The sequence below is a fragment of the Podarcis liolepis genome (genome assembly GCF_965112155.1).
Source record: "Podarcis liolepis genome assembly, chromosome: 6".
NCBI classification, from domain to species: Eukaryota; Metazoa; Chordata; class Lepidosauria; order Squamata; family Lacertidae; genus Podarcis; species Podarcis liolepis.
The window spans coordinates 96,916,005-96,935,772 of NC_139559.1; the positions used below are offsets into that span (position 1 = coordinate 96,916,005).

The 19,768-nt window shown below is 43.8% G+C and overlaps 2 protein-coding genes across 8 annotated transcripts in view; both read left to right on the plus strand.

Annotated features, from left to right (window-relative positions):
• DARS2 (aspartyl-tRNA synthetase 2, mitochondrial) overlaps window positions 1-19,768 on the plus strand; it is a 1,012,941-nt gene that overhangs the window by 302,272 nt on the left and 690,901 nt on the right. The window lies entirely within an intron of this gene.
• Window positions 1-19,768, plus strand: part of RABGAP1L (RAB GTPase activating protein 1 like) — a 151,877-nt gene that overhangs the window by 126,836 nt on the left and 5,273 nt on the right. For 4 of the 7 annotated variants that reach the window (XM_083507093.1, XM_083507097.1, XM_083507096.1 and 1 more), the window contains 4 exons: window positions 2,363-2,455; window positions 13,876-13,986; window positions 16,098-16,202; window positions 18,397-18,480. In XM_083507093.1, coding sequence (XP_083363219.1) covers window positions 2,363-2,455; window positions 13,876-13,986; window positions 16,098-16,202; window positions 18,397-18,480 — 393 coding nt within the window. Of the gene's footprint in view, window positions 1-2,362; window positions 2,532-2,694; window positions 3,388-13,875; window positions 13,987-16,097; window positions 16,203-18,396; window positions 18,481-19,768 lie in introns of those variants that run through there. The other 3 variants (XM_083507095.1, XM_083507099.1, XM_083507094.1) reach the window with 2 other exon arrangements.

Here is a 19,768-nt window from a genome sequence, read left to right on the forward strand (position 1 = left end):
ATTGGCTTTCAATTTTGGTTAACTGTGTGGCATGTTATCTAGACCCAGAGAAGTGGTTAACATAAACTTAGTATTTGTTTCAGCAAGTGAGCTTCAGCAAACATGCTTTGAAGCTGGCTTGTTTGAAACTAGCCATAGTTAATGTTAACTGCAGTTATTTGGGCTTTATGACACAACAAACCGGTTAACCAAATCTGAAAGCAAAGCTTCCAAGATGGAGGAGAGTGCATGAGCCTAAGCTTTGCTGCTGCTCATTCTTGCCATGCACTAGCAATTAACAGCAATTTTACTTATTGCTGTTCCCTCAAAAGCCAACTTTAGTGTTTCTGACACTGCCCCTGCAAACTCTCGAATCTTCTTTTGCACACCGGTTTATACACTGCCCTGTATTTTCTGTTATTGTCTTGCTTCTGTTGACAGAAGGGTAGTGGCAAAACATCAGGGAATATAAGAAGTGCATTTGCTGAGAGGTATCCTAGCAACATGTTAGGAATCTGCTGTGTCCCCATGCACAAAACATCAGCATGCTGAGGAGGCCACAGAAGGCAGTCTGATGTGCTTTGCATCTGCTCTTCAGGATCTGGATTTTAAGTGTGTGACCAGAGTTTTAAAAGCCAAGGATATATAGGAAAAAGAATATGGGTTTTAAAAACTTTTATTTGCTTAGGTCTGCCCCTCTTTCTTCCTGACTGATCAAATTGAAGCATTTTTTGCCCCTGAATTATACTGAATTAAGATTGTCTTGGGTAGCTAGGGAAGGGAGGCTTTTGCCTTCTGTTTTATCTTGTAAAAACTGAACATTATTGCAAATCCTGAATTTCTTCTTTTGGAAAGAAATTGACAAAGCCATTTGAAAGAGCAATATTAAGACTGCAGTTCCACCTTCTCTCCCCAAGAGCAGTTGTGCTGATGCTATTGTTGGACTCAACAGAAGTTAATTTAATATTTGTTGACACACTATTAGTGTTCACACGTAGCATCAAACCATGGTTTAATGCTACATATGTGATCTGCAGTAAGCCCAAGTGAAATGCTGGACTCCTGCACTACCTTCTTCTTCATGGCCAGGAGCAGGATTTTGTCAGAGATGAATCCTCAATTTTGTCAGAGTAAAAATTCTGGCTTACAACAAACTTTAAACAGCCCAGCTTCATACATCATCACAAGATTTGGAGTGAACTGTCATAAAAATGCAGATGGCATCCAGCTCTATCTTTTGTTCCATCTGAATCAGAGAGGTGGTTGAGGTGTTGGACCAGTGCTTAGAGGTAGTGATGGCTTGGATGTAGGTCAATAAACTGAAGCTGAATCCTGAAAAGAGAGGTGTTTTGTATTCCAGATGCTCATGTCCAGGAGGTAGGAAAGTAGCCTGCCCTGGATAGGGTTGCACTCCCTTGGAAGGAGCAAGTTTGGGAGTGCTCCTCAATTCAACACTGACAGAGGCTCAGGTGACCTCAGTGGCCAGGAGTGCCTTTTCCTGCTCCAACTGGTTTGCCAGCTGCAGCCCCTTTTGGAGATGACTTACCTACTGCACTCCATGCTGTAGTTAATTTCAAGGTTAGATTACTGCAGTGTGCTCCACATGTGGCTGCCGGTGAAGATGATTTGAAAACTTCAATTGGTCCAATATGCAGCAGCCAGATTGCTGGCTAGGGCTCTGTTTATATCTCGTATAGCCTCTGCTTTAAAACTGCTGCACTGGTTGCAAGTTTGTTTCCAGGCCCAATTCAAGGTGCTCACATTAGTAGTTAAAGCCCTAAATCACTTAGGCCCCAAATATCTCCCTACGAACCCTCTTGGGTTCTGAGATCAGCACCTTCTTGGTAGTTCCTTCACCCTCAGAAGCTCATGGGAGGGAGGGCATTCACTGGTGGCTCCCCAGCTGTGAGCCTCCCTTCCCACAGAGGTGTGTCTGGCACCTTCATTATACTGCTTGCAGAGAATACGGAAGACTCTTTAGCCTGGCTTTTGATACCTGCAGTGTCTTTTTTTAGGACCTCCTTATTTTTTGTGCTTTTAAGTTGTTTGAAATATTGAATTTTAACGTTGTAACCTGCCCTGGAACATAGGGTGAAGGGTAGGTTGTTGTTGTTAATTTCTTCATTAAGAGCCCTTTACTTTTCCTCCCATAATTCTGCCCACCAGGGCAAGGGGCACCATATTATACAGTTTTACTTTAGACAGTGCTTGAATTTCAGAGACAGACTTTGACATTGCTCATTTGCTGAACTTCAGTAGGGAATGTCCGGATCTTCCGTTACCCTCTCTGTGTTGGCACAGCAATTTGTCTCATTTTTCTCCCAGCCCCTACTCCCAAGTGTTGCTCTTAACATCACTAACATTAGTTTTTGTTCCTCTGTAGGTGCCCACAAAGAAGCTGAAGAAATATGAGAGGGAGTATCAGATGATGCGAGAGAATCAGCTGCAGCAGGAAGACCCTCTGGACAGATACAAGGTAATGGGATGCAAAGTATTCAAGCAACTTCCATTGACCCACTTAGGCAAAACGGGATCACCTTCAGAAGCTGAAAGTAGGTTTTCTAGTATTGTTTTCAACAGTAGTGTGTTATATGTTTATTTTAAAAGGCACACTTCAGGCACTTTTTGTTGTTTGAAAATATGCATTTATATTTTGTTTAAAATAATTAAAAGGCACCATAAAGCCTGCCACATTATATTTTTTTATTCTTTCAGTTTATATGTTTGTAGGTAACACTTCTGCTGTTGAACTTTTCTGGGAAACTGCATGGGATCCTGAGAGAGAGAGAGAGATTCTCTACCACTGACACGCAAAGGAGGAAACATATTATGCTTTAGACAAAGCTCTGTGTGGTTCACTACCACAGACACATTTTGGAAGGTGCATGCTTCCAAGATGGACCTTTCACTCTCTGTGGTGCAAATCTTCCTCATAATTTGTTCATGTTTGTAGTTGTGTTTATCACACATAATGAGAGGCACAGAATGGTTGAAATACTATATTTTATTGGGCCAGGTTTTTCTTAGGTCGTGGTTGTTCTAAGCAAGGATAGTCCTTAGTAAGGTGAAGCCTTGTCTCGCCCATTTTTACTCTACCTTTGTTTTGAACTCCCAGGCCTCAAAAAGTCCTGATGTAGCATAGTGGCTAAGTGAGCAGGACGTTTCTGTTTCAAATCCCGTCTCAGCCACAATTTCATTCCGCAAGCCACGATACCCTCAGACTCAGTTTGGCGTCTATAATGTGGTAATAGTCATACTGGCTTACCTTACAGGGCTGTTGTAAGGATTATTGAGATCATGTATGTGAAGCACTTGGAATACTATGCGAGTGCTAAGTATCAAGTCTGAAAGCTTGCATTATGTAACTGGTCTAATAAAATAAAACATCCCCTGGCTGAATTTTATTAATATGGTGTCCTAATACCTATTTGTGGTCCTTGAGAGAAATGCAACATAAGTAAATCTATATTACCCCTTTCTTCTAAGAATTGATAAACCAACCCCCCACAAATAGGATGTTTTTATTCTTTTATTACATTGATCTGAAGCATAGCTTGGATTCTAGGTCAGAAGAAATTTTTTCATGGTGTTCTGGTTAGTATGGTCATGGTAGTGTGACATATATTGAATTATTTTCTGTTTGTTTAATTAAAGTATTGATCAGGAATGTTAGTTCATTAAGCTTCTTCCGCCTTAATGCAAGAGTCTCTGCCATTTTGTGGTGAGCAGATTTGTCGTACTGCAGTCCATTTCTAAAATAGGCTTTGTTGCTCAGAAATTTGTCAATACCACATTGACTGCCTATTAAGAGAAACATTAAAACCTGTACATACTGTAAATTTCCATACTTGGTAATCCATGCCTGGGCAAAACCTACAGAGAGCAAGCTGTGTGCAAATATATCTGAAAAGAAGAAGCACTTAGGGAATGATCCTTTTGTTTTCTACCACAAGACGTTAAGGGGAGGTAAAATATGTGGTTAGTTATGTTGAGAAAAATGCAGGAGGATTCCTGCATGAAGATGTTTCCTTAATAGTTTGGGCTGACTGTTTACTCTAAATGTGAAATATGTCATGCCCTTCTACATAAACATCCATTAGCAAAAGAGTTGGCAGTTAAGGTGAAGCCCAAATCCTTGCACACACATCCTCATTGGTCAGGTAAAATCTTTCCTCCAGAGGGCGCCTGTATTACGGCTATATTACTAGTTATCCTTGTTTACTGTGAAAAGGTGCACACGCAGGCAGATGCCTTCTTAAAGGGCTGGGAGAGGCATGGTTTCAATAAGGCAATGGTGGGCTCTTTCTTTGTTGCATAAACTTCGTTTGTGTTGCATAAGGTGAACTTTCACCACTTGGTACCACTGGCTTGAGGGTGTGGGTTGCTTACAAACACTTTCAGATACATTTGGGGTTGCAGTGTCCCCAGAAGCAGGATTTGAGTTTTGCTGGATCACAAGGAAAGTTCTAACTGGATTTTTTTTAAAGTTATGTTTTTAAAATAATGTAAACCTCTGTAGTATTATTAGTCCCTAATACTGTTTGTGTTGATATTACAGAAGGTGACTAATTTGCTTTTTCTGCAATTAGTAAAAAAAATATTCCTTTAGTCTAAATAATTGTTTTTGTCGCCCTCTGTGCTCCTTTCTCACTAGAAGTGGGTGGAACAGGTTCAGCATTATGCACCTGTGTGCCTGATGAGTAGCTTGTCCATTTGAGCAGCATTTTGCAGGGTTTCTTTGCCCCCTAGTATTTTGTGTGTATTATTTCTCAGTTGTCCCTGGCATTTCAGCAGGGGTTTTGACCACAAAAAGTATTAAGAATAAAAACATTGATTTTTTTTATTTATTAAGTTAAGGAGTTGTGACTCACAGGGTGATTTACATCTCATGGTTGAGGACTGACCTGGAGCATGTAGTTGTAGAAGATGAAGGCATGTTTTTTGACTCATTTCCAGTGCTGTTAGGGTGCACTTGACAACAAAGGGTTAAGAGTGTAAATTATGTATCTCTTTTTCAAAGCTGATGTTTATTTCAGGAATGAGATAGACTTTCCTTCCACAAATACAAATGATGATACATTTGGCTTAGACAATAAATAATAGACACATGCTCATCATATTCTTGATTCAAATTTTCTTCTGATGTGATCAGGAGACAATATTCAGAAACAAGAGAGGCTTCCTCGAAATATGTTTGCTTAGATTCATAGAACTGTAAAGTTGGAAGGGACCCCAAGGGTCATCTAGTTCAACCCCTGCAATGCAAAAATCTTAGCTAAAGCATCCATGACAGATGGGCATCCAATCTCTGCTTAAAAAACTCCAAGGAAGGAGAGTCCACCACCTCCCGAGGGAGACAGTTCCTCTCTCGACCAGCTCTTATGGTCAGACAGTTCTTCCTGATGTTTAGTCGGAATCTCATTTCTTAAAGTCATTGGTTCGAGTCCTACCCTCCAGAGCAAGAGAAAACAAGCTTGTTCCCTCTTCCATGTGACAGCCCTTGAGATATTTGAAGATGGTTATCATATCTGCTCTCAGTCTCCTCTTTTCCAGGCTAAACATAACCAACTCCTTCCATCGTTCCTCATAAGGCTTGGTTTCCAAGTCCCTTGGTCACCTTCCTCTGCACATGTTCCAGCTTGTCAACATCCTTCTTAAATTGTGGTGCCCAGAATTGGAAACAGTATTTCAGGTGTGGTCTGACTAAGGCAGAATAGAGTGGTACTATTACTTCCCTTGATCTGGACACTAGACTTCTGTTGATGCAGCCTAGAATAGCATTAGCTCCCCCCCCCCCCCCCCCGCTGCTGCCTCACACTTTTTACTCAAGTTAAGCCTGTAGTCCACCAAGACCCCTAGATCCTTTTCACGTGTACTGCTAGTAAGCCAGGTGTTCCCTATCTTCTATTTGTGCATCTGGTTCTTCCTGCCTAAGTGCAGAAACTTACATTTTGTCCCTGTTGAAATACATTTTGTTAGCTTGCGCCCAATTCTCCAGTCTGTTAAGGTCAAATTGAATTTTGATTCTGTCATCTGCGGCATTAGCTGCGCCTCCCACTTTGCAAATATGATGAGCATCCCCTCAATTCCTTCATCCAAGTTGTTTATAAAGATGTTGAACAACAACGGGCCCAGGACAGAACCCTGTGGCACCCAACTTGTCACTTTTTTCCAGGATGGCAAGGAACCATTAATGAGTACTCTTTGGGTTCAGTCAGTCAACCAGCCACAAATCCACCTAACAGTTACCTCGTTCAACCCACATTTTACCAGCTTCCTCGCAAGAATATCATGGGGGACTTTGTCAAAAGCCTTCCTGAAATCAAGATACACTAAGTCCACAGCATTCCCCTGATCCACCAAGCTTGTTACTCCAAGAACAACAACAAAAAGAGATTTGTCTGGCATGACCTGATTTTTAGAAACCTATGCTTATTGTCAACTAGGAACATTTGCATTGGTAGCCAGATACTGTTGAACTTTGACACCATCACTGATTAATATGCCTTTGAGCAAAAAGCATGTATATCCTGTGTTAACCAAACCCTCCTGTTGCAGAGTCCTCTATTACCTTTGAAGGGGTAAAACATCACCCATAGCTCCAGTCTTGGGTATTAATACCACTACTCTCCTTTTAAGCCTTTAAGCTAGTGTCTTGTAGGAGCAACTACACTGTCCAGGCACTTGTCCTCAGAATTTGGAAGCTGCCAGCTAGACATAAGAATCAGCCTGCCCTCTCTTGATTCACTGGGAGCCCAGATCTTTGAGTGTGTGATCTAAAGCAACCAATCAAATTGTAAGGTTGAAGTATTCAGAAGCTGTACAGCCTAAGTTCATTTTAAATGTGACTTGTACAGGAGAAAGTTTTAGTAGGTTCTGAGGTGTGACATTTGGATTTTCCACCTTGACACCAAAATATATTGGTCTTGTACAATTCCAAACATATTTTACTGGTAGCGGCCCCCTGATTCTGTGAAACTTGCTTCTGACTAATCATGCTTAGGATTAGGAATGTGGAAAGCTGACTTTTAGTCAGAACTTCAGTCCTAGTCAGTTTGGCTCACTGGTTGTCAGTTGGTGGGCTGGGACCCACTATGGTTCATGGCTCAACAGCAGCACTTAGGTAAAGGTAAAGGTACCCCTGCCCGTACGGGCCAGTCTTGCCAGACTCTAGGGTTGTGCGCTCATCTCACTCTATAGGCCGGGAGCCAGCGCTGTCTGCAGACACTTCCAGGTCATGTGGCCAGCGTGACAAGCTGCATCTGGCGAGCCAGTGCAGCACACGGAACGCCGTTTACCTTCCCGCTGGTAAGCGGTCCCTATTTATCTACTTGCACCCGGAGGTGCTTTCGAACTGCTAGGTTGGCAGGCGCTGGGACCGAACGACGGGAGCGCACCCCACTGCGGGGATTCGAACCGCTGACCATGCGATCGGCAAGCCCTAGGCGCTGAGGCTTTTTACCCACAGCGCCACCCGTGTCCCTTCAACAGCAGCACTTACCACCATATAAATATGGGGGTGGGGGGGAGGAAGAAAAGAAATTTGTCCACAAATGCATGTTTGGTAAAACAGTGGGTCCTGGCATTCCAGGATTTCAGTTATTTGGCACCTATAGCTGAAAATGCCTCTTCCCCTCCCCTGGGAATAAAAATGCAAGAATAATAAACAACAGTCTGCTCTTGCTTTGCGGCAGCCAAAATAAGACACCCATGGAGCCATTTCACCCTGTCCAGTGGCGAGACCTAGCTGATCACTTTTACCACATGATATATGGTTACTCAAATAAATTCTATCCTGTGTTGCTGCTGCTCTCCCTGACTGCAAGAGTAGGAAAAAAGAATCACATATTGAATGCCGTTTTTCTTTTTGAAGAACAATTTCTAAATAATGGCATTCTGGACGACTGTGTGCTTAAATTACTCACAGCAACAGACAACACAGTGGAAAAACGTTGTGATGTGTTCCACAAAGCACATAGTCTAACTTTAGCTTTTATATTTTGGCAGTCTTAATGGCTTGCAATAATTTATCTTATGTTTAACCTCCTTTTTGGCTGCATTTCAAACCATCACATATCCAAGGTTCTGGTTTTCTTACTAATTTTAACAACTACCCATATTGAAGCAACTCCGTGTCCAAATAGTCGCTCTGTTGCAATGAAGTATAATGAAGGCGTTTAGCAAGGGGTGTGACACATTGAGTTACACCCAGCTTTAGGAATAATACTGTAATCTTTTTGCATCAGTCTACATGTTCATTCTCTATGCTGAATGAGGATAGTTGAGGGTGGAGTTAAGCGTATTGCAGCCTTCCTGAGTTGGAACTTGTCTTCTTGTTTCAAGCTTCCTCTTTTTAATCAAATGTTGCCTTTAATAGGTCACAGCTGGAAGAGGTTATATCCTTTTTAAAAGGAAAAGGGAAAAAGCCAAACCCCCTCACAGAGTACGCTCCCAAGCTGGTTTTTCCCCTGCTTCCTAATTGTTGTTGATTGATATTTAAATTTCACTGGATTACTTCTCTCTCTCTCTCAACTTTATATCTATGATTGAAAGCAGTAGTTGTTCTGTGACTTGTATGGAGGTAAGTTTTATATCTCTGTGTTACTGTATTACATATTTTTCTCTCTGTTTTGGAAATGCAGTGTCCTTCTTGACAGCTCATAACAAGCAATTTCCTCAACTTCATTCCCTCTATTAATGCTACAGCTTGGATTGGGGGTGTAGTAGTAATAGTAGCTAGTACTGGAGGATTAGTACAAGAAGTCTCTGTTTACATATCTATCTTAAATTGGCTAGCATGGTCATAAATGTTTTCTTCTAGAATGTAATAGTATTTACAAGTGGGTTATAGTTAAAGTGAATCTAAAACTTCCTAGAAGCAACAGAATTAACCTGTGTATTCCTTGAGATGCATAATTTAAGTTCTTTTCCCTCTGGGGTTCTCAATTTTCTCATGATTTAAGCATTTTAAAAACGATTATTTCAAGAAGAATTATAACTCCTTTGCAGAAAGCAAGGGCTCATTCTGACATAATATAATTCCTCCCTAGGGGAACATTTGGGGGGTGGGGGTGGGATGTTGAAATCATACCCAGTGATTTAATTCTGCAGCACAAAGGAGTAAAGGCAGCTTGATAGTGACCATCAGCCAAAAAAGAAAGAAAAAGAATAGTTTTGACCAGAGGGCTTTCATTCAGTCATTTGCTACAGCACCTCTATTTTTAAAATTGACCATTTTTTAAAAAATAGTGTAGAATGGGAGGACACTGCAATTCCTACCACACAGCTTGCTTGCTCACTTGTCTGTAAATGAATAGCAAGGCATCTGAAGTTCACGTTTGTGCTGCTTGCTTTGCCAACACCAAAGCTTTTGGTAAGCAGATAACAAAGGGTGTAAAGCCAACTATTGCTCATGAAGAAAAGCTCCCTTCAAGGCTGCAAAGAGTTGAAATGGGGACCCAAGGAGATGTGCGCTTAAGTACTTAGCCGTCAGTTGCATATCTTGTTTTTTCTAAACAAATTTATGGGGTGGGAAAGCCCAGTCTCACCATGGGGGCAGTGAGTGAGAAGGGGTGGCTTATTTCTTCCCAGTTCCACTGAGATAAGGGAAACGTCCCATTGTTGTCCCATTGCTACAGTTATCAGTCCACAATTTACACAGAATTTGGAATCTTTTTTACCCTAGGCAAAAGAGTTGCCCGCTTGAGCCTTTTCCCTACCCTTGTCAGCTAGCTTTCTTTAAGTAATATTTTCTTATGTGTTGTGGCTGAAAACAGTTGTGGATGTTTACTTATTTATTTTAGGTGTAACTCTAGTTTACAGCTGCACTTGGAAGTATGCCTTATAGATTCAGGAAGAGCTAGTGTTAGGTTGAGTTCACATCGTAGCACAATTTCCCCACTTCCCTTATCTCATGCTGGGCTTCAATCCACAGCTTCACAATTTAATTATAGAAGTAGTTGCAGTGAGTCCCAGAATTCTCCTGGAGCTCCTGAAGGGTGTTCCAAACCTTCAGGATGAGCCCCATCCCCAGGACAGCAGCAGAGCCAATAAGGACGGTCCTCTCTAGGTGGAGGAGCTGCTCTGCCCTCCCAGATCAGACCTATCAGGGCTTCTTTGTGAGCTACTCAAGGTCACCAGTGTAAAACAAAATATTTCCTTTCTTGATTTATTATTATTGCCTTTTCATTTCCCCCTCTACACCACCCAACACCTCACAGCTAGGGATTGGGGCACAGGGAACAGAGCAGGTCAACATTAGAGACTGCATGCCATTGATGCAATGGGACAGCAAGCAGGCTCCTCACCCCTTCTGGGGCTGTCAGGCCACCCACCATAGGAGAAATCTCACTGGCCAGGCTAGTTCTCACTACTCACACCTGTGTCAGAGCTGTTTTGGGTGATATGTTTTCCAAAAAATGCTTCTATTTTTCTAAGCTTCCCCCCACGCCAAGGGACCAGACATGAGCTTTGGGCTGCTGGGGTAACTGCAGCAGACATGAAATCCCAGAAAGATGTGTCGGGGACACAGTGGTGCCAGGGGAAGGCCAAGCACTGCAGTCCTCGCAGGCTGGCTCTTCAGCATCTCATGATATGAGGCTCTTATTCCCAATACCAATAGACCTCTGGATCTGGGTAGTGAGTTACACCCAAATTCTTCACTTGGATGAGGGGAATGATTGCCCCTGAAATAGCCTGGCTGGTTTTGTATTTGGAAGGGGATGGGAGGAGCAGCCATATCTGTTCCAGTTTGGGGTCTAGAAAGTTCCAGCAGGAAACAGCAAAAGCACTATCCTTGGGAGCACACTAGCCACAAAAGGAACAGGAGGTCTCCACCCTTGAGCTCATTATCATCTAGCTCCTCCAGGAAGTCATCTTTCTATAAACATATGCCTGCCTCTTCTGTCACTCTGCAGAAGGGAAGAGAAGACCAAGGACCCTTATGACAAGATGGTCAAGGTGTCTTCACAGGAGATTTGAAGCTTCTGCTACTGCCTTCTGGGCTTTGCTTGCCAGCTCTAGCTTCGTATGGTTTGACTAGATCATCCTCAGGGTCCCTTCGAACTCTACAATTCTATGATTCTATTATTCTATGTGGTTCCAGGAGCTGGAAGGTATGTCCAAGGTGATTAAGGATGGTCTCGAGAAGATTGGACTGGCTTCTGTGCTCATGGCAGACACTTCTCATGGGTACCCTCAAGTTATAGTTTCAAGCCTTGACAGTTAACATGGTGGCCAGGAGTAACATATGACTGAGGACTTGGGCAACCAGTCAGTTCTTAGTCCAGGCTGGCTGGAGCATCCCTTCTCAGGTACAAAGCTGTTTGGCAAGGCATTTGATCTAGTGCTCAGAAAGAGTAAAGATGAAAAGAAGGCATAGTCTACTCTAGAAAGGAAGAAAAAGAACCAAAACAGTGACAGTCTTTACACTCAGGCTTATTGCACAAAGAACGGGACTTCAGGGAAGTACTTCTAGCAGAGTTTATCCCAGGGGTTTGGGTGCAGCTCCATGCAGACCCAACCAGGGACAAGCACATCTGCTATGTTCAGCAAGGTTTAGAATAAATCTTCCTCTTCCTGACACCAGCTCCCTGCCCATAACTAAAGGTAGGTGACGCTTTATTGTGCATCAAACTAGTTCTGAAGTATAGGTCTGGGAGATGGTCTCTCTAGGTTACATAATGGAGTATGCATGTTGTCCCAGAAATAAATTCATGACCTCCCCAAGGACATGAAATCTATCCAAACACCAGCCAGGGCTAGAAGCCATCAGCACCTTCTGGATGTCAAAAGAATAGCTCTTGTCTCTACAGTCTAGAGCAGGGGTCGGCAAACTAAGTCCCGGGGACCGGATCAGGCCCAATTGCCTTCATGATTTGGCTTGCGGACTGTCTGTGGATCAGTGTGGGCATTCTGCTTGTTCGGGCTGCGCCATTTTTCTCCTTGCGCTATTCCATTTTTCTCCTTTCCCTCACACACACCACGGCGGCGCCTCCCTCCTCCTGGCTTCTCCCTGCCCTGCCTAGAGGAGGAAGGGGGCTGGGCTGAGCTGGCTGAGGAACATTTTAAGCAGCCCCTCTCCGGAGCCAGCCCTTTCACGCCGCTCATCTTCCCTCTGCTGCCGCCGCTGCTGCCCTGGTGCTCCTGTGCGCCAGGGAGTAGAACAGACAAGCTTGCTCTGCCTACTCACGAGAAGCAGCAGCAGCAGTGGTGGTGGTGGTGGTGGTGGCAGCCCCAGGGAAGGTAAGTGCAGCGGCTGGGGGTGGGGCTGGGGGGTGGGGAGGAGGACTACTTGCCCCTCTTGCCTCTTCTTCCAGCTGACCCCACCCTTCTCCGGCCAGCCACAAGGTCTGAGGGACAGTGAACCGGCCCATGGCTAAAAATTTTGCCGACCCCTGGTCTAGAGATCTGGAGTCTATTCCTTTCTTGGTGCCACAAAAGGTTGGAGATTTCAGATCTAGTGGCTCAACAAGTTTCTCATCTCACCAGAAGCATTTGAGGATGAAGACTCTCAAATCCATCATGACAACTTTCTTGAAAGATGACTTTTTGTAATTAGTGGATTTGTTAGATGCCTATCTCCACATCTTCATCAGATCCAGCAACGGGATGATCCTACATTTTTAAAAATATTAATATTTTATTAAGGTGATTTCAATTAAAGGAATAAAAGTGATACAGGAAAAAAAAAGAAAAAACAACATCAAAGATACATATAAAAGCAAAAATGTTCGAAAAAAAGAGAAAAATATATATGACATTTCCATACGTTCTTGTCTAAAGTGGTATAATGTTATTGGCTTAGGGTTATGTAAATATTAATAGCCTACAACATTTTGTATAAACTCATTCCAAATGTTATTGCATTTATCCATACAGAGTCTGCACCTGTAAGCAGTCCATTCATAAATTGCGAGTGATGTCATATTGTTCCTACATTTTATATGCAACAAAAAATACTTCAGTACAGGCTATTTGGGTTCAACATTCTAATATGGTCTTGTTCAGGAAGAAAGCTATGGAAAAATATAGAGCGCACTTTTGTGTCCGGAGGCATGACTTAGTGAATTCTTCTCTATGTTTACCGCAAGTGCGTTCATGATCCCTAGAACACCTGTGAGTGGTTCTGGACACCACCTGATTCAGGATGTTCCTCACAACAGAACATTAGCAGCGGTGCTTTTCTTGTCTCCTCAGCAGGCTTTGCATGAGAAGAGTTTGAAACTGCTTCACTGTTTCCCTTAAAGCAGCAGTCTTACCTTACCTGTATTACTTCTGCTTTATGACGTTTGCATACCCAAGGAATTTACTTTCTCCTTGCTTCTTTCACAATCTGCAAGTTGTGTGTTCATCAAATTTGTTGAGGAGAACAAGGACCAAATGGAAAAGCCCAGGCCTTTTAAAACTGTTTAATATTTATTATGACAGCACTTACTGAATTTTTAGTTTTATTGCTCTTCTGCTATTTGGGTGTTTTTGTAGTTTTAAAGAGGGTTTTCAACTTTGTCCAGTTCCACTTTTGTCCCTTTAGTGCTCCCTCTATTCTGCCTAGTTATTTAAGTTCAAGAGACAAGGAATGACACTGTGGTTGCAGGCTTTTAACAAGGCAAAATCACTTTGCTTCACATGCTAATCATCACCGGACAAGGGGCTGCATGCCGAATAAGGTGAACATGATTAGTGGAACTTAATCCTTCCCTATTGTACCAAGTCTTAGGTTCCAATCAAACCTTCCGTAGTATGTTTGTGAACAACATATCTTTATTTATGGACTCAGATTAGTAGCACTTTCTAAACTTCCTTTCTTCAGCTAAATGGCTTGCACGGCTACTCTGTGTCTTCTTCAGTATTGGCAAGAGTTAACTTCCTGTTTTGGTGGTTCCTCTCTTTCTGCAGAGGGAGAACCGCAGGCTACAGGAAGCCAGCATGCGGCTTGAGCAAGAGAACGATGACCTTGCCCATGAACTTGTCACAAGCAAAATTGCTCTACGGAATGACTTGGACCAGGTGAGAAAAGCCTTCATCAGTAGGCAGGTATGAGCCGAAATTAGAGAAATCACAGTCTTAGGTTTTCAATTGGAGAGTAGAATTACAAACATTATTATTATTATGGGTGGGTGGTTCATGTTTGTGAATGGTACAGTGGTGCCCCGCAAGACGAATGCCTTGCAAGACGGAAAACTCGCTAGATGAAAGAGTTTTCCGTTTTGGAGGTGCTTCGCAAAACGAATCTCCTATGGGCTTGCTTCGCAAGACGAAAATGTCTTGCGAGTTCCTGCGGTTTTTTCCCCCTCCCCCCCTTTTCTAAGCCGCTAAGCCGCTTATCAGCTGATCCAATAAGCCGCTAATAGCGCTAATCCGCTAATCCGTCAATGGGCTTGCTTCGCAAGACGCAAAAACCGCTAGATGAAGAGAATCACAGAACGGATTCTTTTCGTCTTGCGAGGCACCACTGTATTTAGTGTTCCAAAATGCTGGCCTAAACCTTTAAAACCCTAAATGGCTTGGGACAAGGTTACCTGCAAGATCCATACCTTCTGTAAATAACTACCCAAACCTTAAGATCCTCTTCAGAGGTCCATCTTCAAGTTCTTTCACCATGTGATTTTAGTGGTTGCTAGGGAGAAGGCCTTGGTGATGGCACTCAAGCTGTGGAATAACCTCCCCAGAGAGTCTTACCTGGCACCTTCTTTGTGGTCTTTTCATTGCCAAATGAAGACCTTTTTAGTCTCCCTGTTTTAAACTATGGGATCTTAAAATTGGAACTTTTGTATGTGGTGCATTTTTAGTTAAACTGTAAATTTGGTTTTAGGGTTCTCTCACTGCTGGGAAATTTTTATGCTGCAACAGTTCTTTTATGTTTTTAATGCATAGCATTTTATATTTTTGAGGTACCAAAAGAACTATGTCATTGGGTTGCAGATATAAATGAGTCCTTCTGGCCATGCTTACCATTGAGCTCCCACATGGCCCATGAGGGATTGTGGTCCTCAGGGTGAAAAAGGTTATGCACCCCTGAGTTCATGAAGGCCAATCATTCCCCCACTTTCAGAGAAACAGCTTGCCATATACTTAAGACATGTCACGTTTGGGCTAAGCCCAGGAGAAGACAGGTACCTGGATAAAAGAAGGTATAGACCAGGCTTCCTCAACCTCGGCCCTCCAGATGTTTTGTGATTACAATTCCCAGCATCCCTGACTAGCTAGGGATTATGGGAGTTGTAGGCCAAGAACATCTGGAGGGCTGAGGATGAGGAACCCATTCTATAATAAATGTCTCTGAGAGATGGATATTAGAAAAGTAAATGTTTCACCCAATAGGAGCTTTTCCAATCAGGGGTGTAGCGTGGGCAGGGCCAGGGGGCCGTAGCCCCAAACGCATGATTTTGAGGGGGTGCGAACCAGAAACCCCCTTGCAGGGATCCCTGTTCCACCCTAACTTCTGCTGGGGGCCTCTGGGCCCCGGAGCCTGGCCTGGCCTGGCCTTGCTGCCATGTCCCCACCCCCCTCGCCTGGTCAGTGTTGGGAGGATGTGCCCGCCAAGGACTGCATCGGCCAGGCAGATTCCCCCCTGAGTGGGCAGGCAGCACAGCGTGGTCCTGTGAACCCTCATTGCCCTGCGCCCACCTGGCAGCAGCAGCAGCAGCAGCAGTGAGGGCAAGGCTGGCGTAGCAGGTTTTCTTCACCCTCTGCGCCTCACCCCCTGTCCCTGCTCCCGTCCGGTGCCTGCATGTGTGCCCCAGGTGCCAGCAAAGGATGCGACGCTGTTCTTTCCAATAGCCTTCTGCATGTTTAATTAACTTAAATGAAAGATCAGATGACTACCCATGTGTAGATGTCATTGTAAAGAGAGATGTGGGAGGCTAATTCTCTGGACCCAGTATTTGCATATAGATTATATCATAATGTTGTAAGCGTTTATCTTCAAAGTGCCAAGAGAGATGACAAGTCTATACATAGATACACACAAGCACACACCTCTATGCAGATATTCACACATCTTCAGGGGAGTGCACATTCCATTGATATTGGTAGCTCCATATAGAGGCTCAGATAAATTGTGTTGTTATTGTTTAAGAGCCAGAGTTGTGTAACTGGGACCTTCTTTGAATTCTCAGGCTGAAGACAAAGCAGATGTTTTGAATAAGGAGCTGCTTTTGACCAAACAAAAACTAGTGGAGACTGAAGAGGAGAAGAGGAAACAGGAAGAAGAAACAGCCCAGGTAAGAATAGTTTCAGTGATCAGCAGAGGAGGCAACTAATCTATATGCAGAATGCTTAAACATGGTGTATCAAAAGGGCAAAATAGAGAACTTCGACTAAAGACCCCGTGAACAATCACTGGCACTTTCACACTTCACAGCCTGACCATGAGAGACCTGTTAGAAGCTCGATGTAAAATGCATGGTTTGATTGATTGCATTATATCCTACCTTTTTCTCCAGGTTGCTCAAGGTGGCATACATAGTTCTCCCCGCTCATTTAATCCTCACAACAACTCTGTGGGGCAGGTTAGGTTGTGAGGGGCAGGGACTACTCCAGGAAAATTATTATTACCATTATTATTATTAATTATTATTATTATTATTATTACACTACACTGGATGTAGTTGTGTTCATAATAAATAGCTTCAGGGAATCTCCCTGCCACGGTCCAGACAAAAATTGCCTTACCAAAGGTGATTGCATTTCAAGGGACCTCCACTAGCAACAGTGGGAACAAGTTTAGCCCTTGTGCTGATGTTGGGCACCATTAATAATGGCAGAACAGGAGGCAACACCTGGTCCTTGGTAGGCAATTCCCTGGGAAGTTCTCCAATAATTTCCAAGCAAATTGTCCCTCATGTTAATTAGTGCACCGTTTGGAATTTTCTCCTTGGGCACCAAATGTGTTGGGTCAACCATGTGCATGTTTCCAATGCTTTGATCCGACAACTTCATGTGAATTACCCAGCCGATGAATGGAGGTTTCACACTGGTGTATTAGACCCGTCCCCTCTGCAGGCCAGTACTGACAGGTAGGTGGGGCCATCCACCTGCCAACTGTCTGGTGTCTTAATGGTGGATGAATTTGCCCACCTGCCAAAGTTGACCTGGGAGTGGGGGAAAGGGATTTGTTTTGCAGAGAACTTGTCAGTGAAGCAGCAGCCAGCAGGATTGAATGCTCTATTCATAAGCTGATGTGGAAACCAGAGTGCTTCTCTCTGTAGGAGCCTGATCAGGATTTAACACCCCGCCCCAATCATCAGAGAATGTGGGGGTTTAAATCCTGCAGATTTAGCTGTGCATACCTCTTCCCTATGTGCGTAGCCAGTTGAAACACATACACACCCCGCCCAAAAGCTGATGTCACCCTGCCCATCAAAGTGAAGACAGGGGTGTGGTGTCAGGAAAATAGCCTCACGGCCCAATTTTAAACCTTGATAGGTCAAGATTTTCTTCCAGACTACAGATTCCCCTTCCTTAATTTAAAGTATGCCAAACAATGGGAATTTCTGTTGTTCAGAAAAGGATATGAAGGGCTCGTCCACACTTCCACTTACGCCATGCCTGGAAGGCCTGGGTCCAAGCGGTTTTCTGCTTGCCCTGGTCCTTTCCAAGGGAAAACCTGATCTTTACCAATAGAGTGGAACACATGGCAACCCAGGAAAAGCCCAAATTGACTTTTGCTCCAATTGAGCACTAAAGAGCAGTTTAACCTGGGAGAAAGCAGTGGGACAAAAGGAAGTGTGGAAAAGAGAGCTCCATCTGGATAAATGAACACAACTAAGGCTATAGTTTGTTTAGAATTGCTGTTGCAACTCTAGACATAAATATGCATTCAAAGAGTAAGGTGTGTCAGGTATGCAGCCTTTTACTACTGAGTGCAACAATATAAAAAGGTAATTACACCATAGTGACTAATCCATGTGAAGTGAATATCCTTGTGCGTGTAATATATTTGACCAATGATTGCCTAATATGTGCCATGAATTCTTCAGGTTATAACATCTAATGTATGCTTGGGGCAGGAGAAGCCCTGGAACAGCATGCAGGGGGAGAAGAAGAGAGTGATCTCCTTAGCACAGGGTTGAATTTCTCCCACCATCTTTGATGAGAAAACATTGCACCAGAGACACACTCCTAATGATTCAAAATCCAGAGCAAATAATTATAGGAAACATTTACCCTAGACTTTAGGGATTATGGGTGCAATCCTAGCCTGGGAGTAAACCCCATGGGATTCAGTAGAATTGATTTCTGGAGTAGATATGGTTAGAACTGTTGCTATAAAGTGTTAAGATTGAGAGTTGAGAAGTGAGAATATATAATATTGTTGATAAAGGGTATGTTTCAGAAAGTAATTAGTTAATGAAGTGTCTGGGATATACCTCAAACTTTAATGATAATATGTTTTCTCTCCTTCTGTATTAAAAGTTAAAAGAGATCTTCAGAAAACAGCTAGAGAAGGCAGAATCTGAGATAAAGAAGACAGCAGCCATTATTGCAGAGTATAAACAGGTAATGGGTTTTAAGAAATGTTTTCGTTGAGATTCCTGCACTGCAGGGGGTTGGACTAGATGACCCTTGGGGTCCCTTCCAACTCTACAATTCTAGGATTCTATGTTTCATCTCCGCTTTCACTATGTGTAAGTTTCTGAAGAGTAACTATGTATACCTATAATTAAATAGCTAGCCACCCACTTCACAATTCAGGAACAAGCTTGTATTTCCTGCCAGTCAAGTCCGTGCCAAATGTTAAGAGGAGAGTTTGTCAATACTAATTTATAGAGCTAATAATCAGACTTGCAAATTCTCACCAATGGCCTGTGAGGGAGTGACTTTTATTATATTGATTTAATTAATTAATATTCCCTCTTTCTTCCAAAGAATTCAAAGTAGCATATTTGATTGCAGGTGCGCTGAGTTGGGCCCAACAGCGGGGGGGGGGGGGGATCACGCAATGCGCCTCCTTCCGTCGGCCAGGCCTGCCAAGACATGTGGGCGTCACTTTGAAGATCGCCAGAGCACCTTCCTGGAAGGCGCTGGCAAGCGTGGGAGGGAGGGGAGAATTTGCCCAGCGTTCCCACCTGGGCTGGAGAGGAACCCTAAGGATGCCACTTGTGGCTCTCTTTGCATGCACATTGCTTGGCTATTCAGAGGAGGGGGAAGGCAGGCAGCGAGGAGCTGCACTTGTAGCTGTTCTCGGCGCTGAAAGAAAGCAGCAGCTAGCGATTCCTGAGCCTCTTACACGTGAATCACAAAAATACTCAAATTGGCAGCCGCTATGGGTGTGCCTCTCAACTCCCTTCCTAATCCACCTTTTATCAGACATTCAGACTAACCATGGGCAAAAGAAAAGAGGGGGGGGGGATAGTTGGGGAGGCTCCGTAGCTCTCTCAAGACTCAGCCTAACCCAGTCCCAGCCAATCTCCTGGCCTTTTCTCTCCCTTGCACACACACTTCTGGGTAGTTTTCGAGTGCCCAAACCAAAGTCACTCCTGAAATGCTGCAGCCTTCCAACCACAACAGCACCGGTTGCTTCAGGGAATCCTCCCTCTTTTGCGCTCTGTCTCCCCCTCTTTTTTGCCCATGGATCGGAAAGATCACAACAGGATCTAGTCTCCCTGCCACCCTCTCCCTCCCCTGCAAAGCTTTCCTGCTGAGGAGGACCTCACACGGGCCTTTCTGATGGGGGAAGCCCAACAGTAGACAGTCCAAGTTTGCAAGTCTTTGCTGCCCAGAGTTGCCTCCGGCTGGCCCAGGGGAGCTTCCCTCCCGTCTGAGGAAGGAGCGCTTGCCTTCCAGA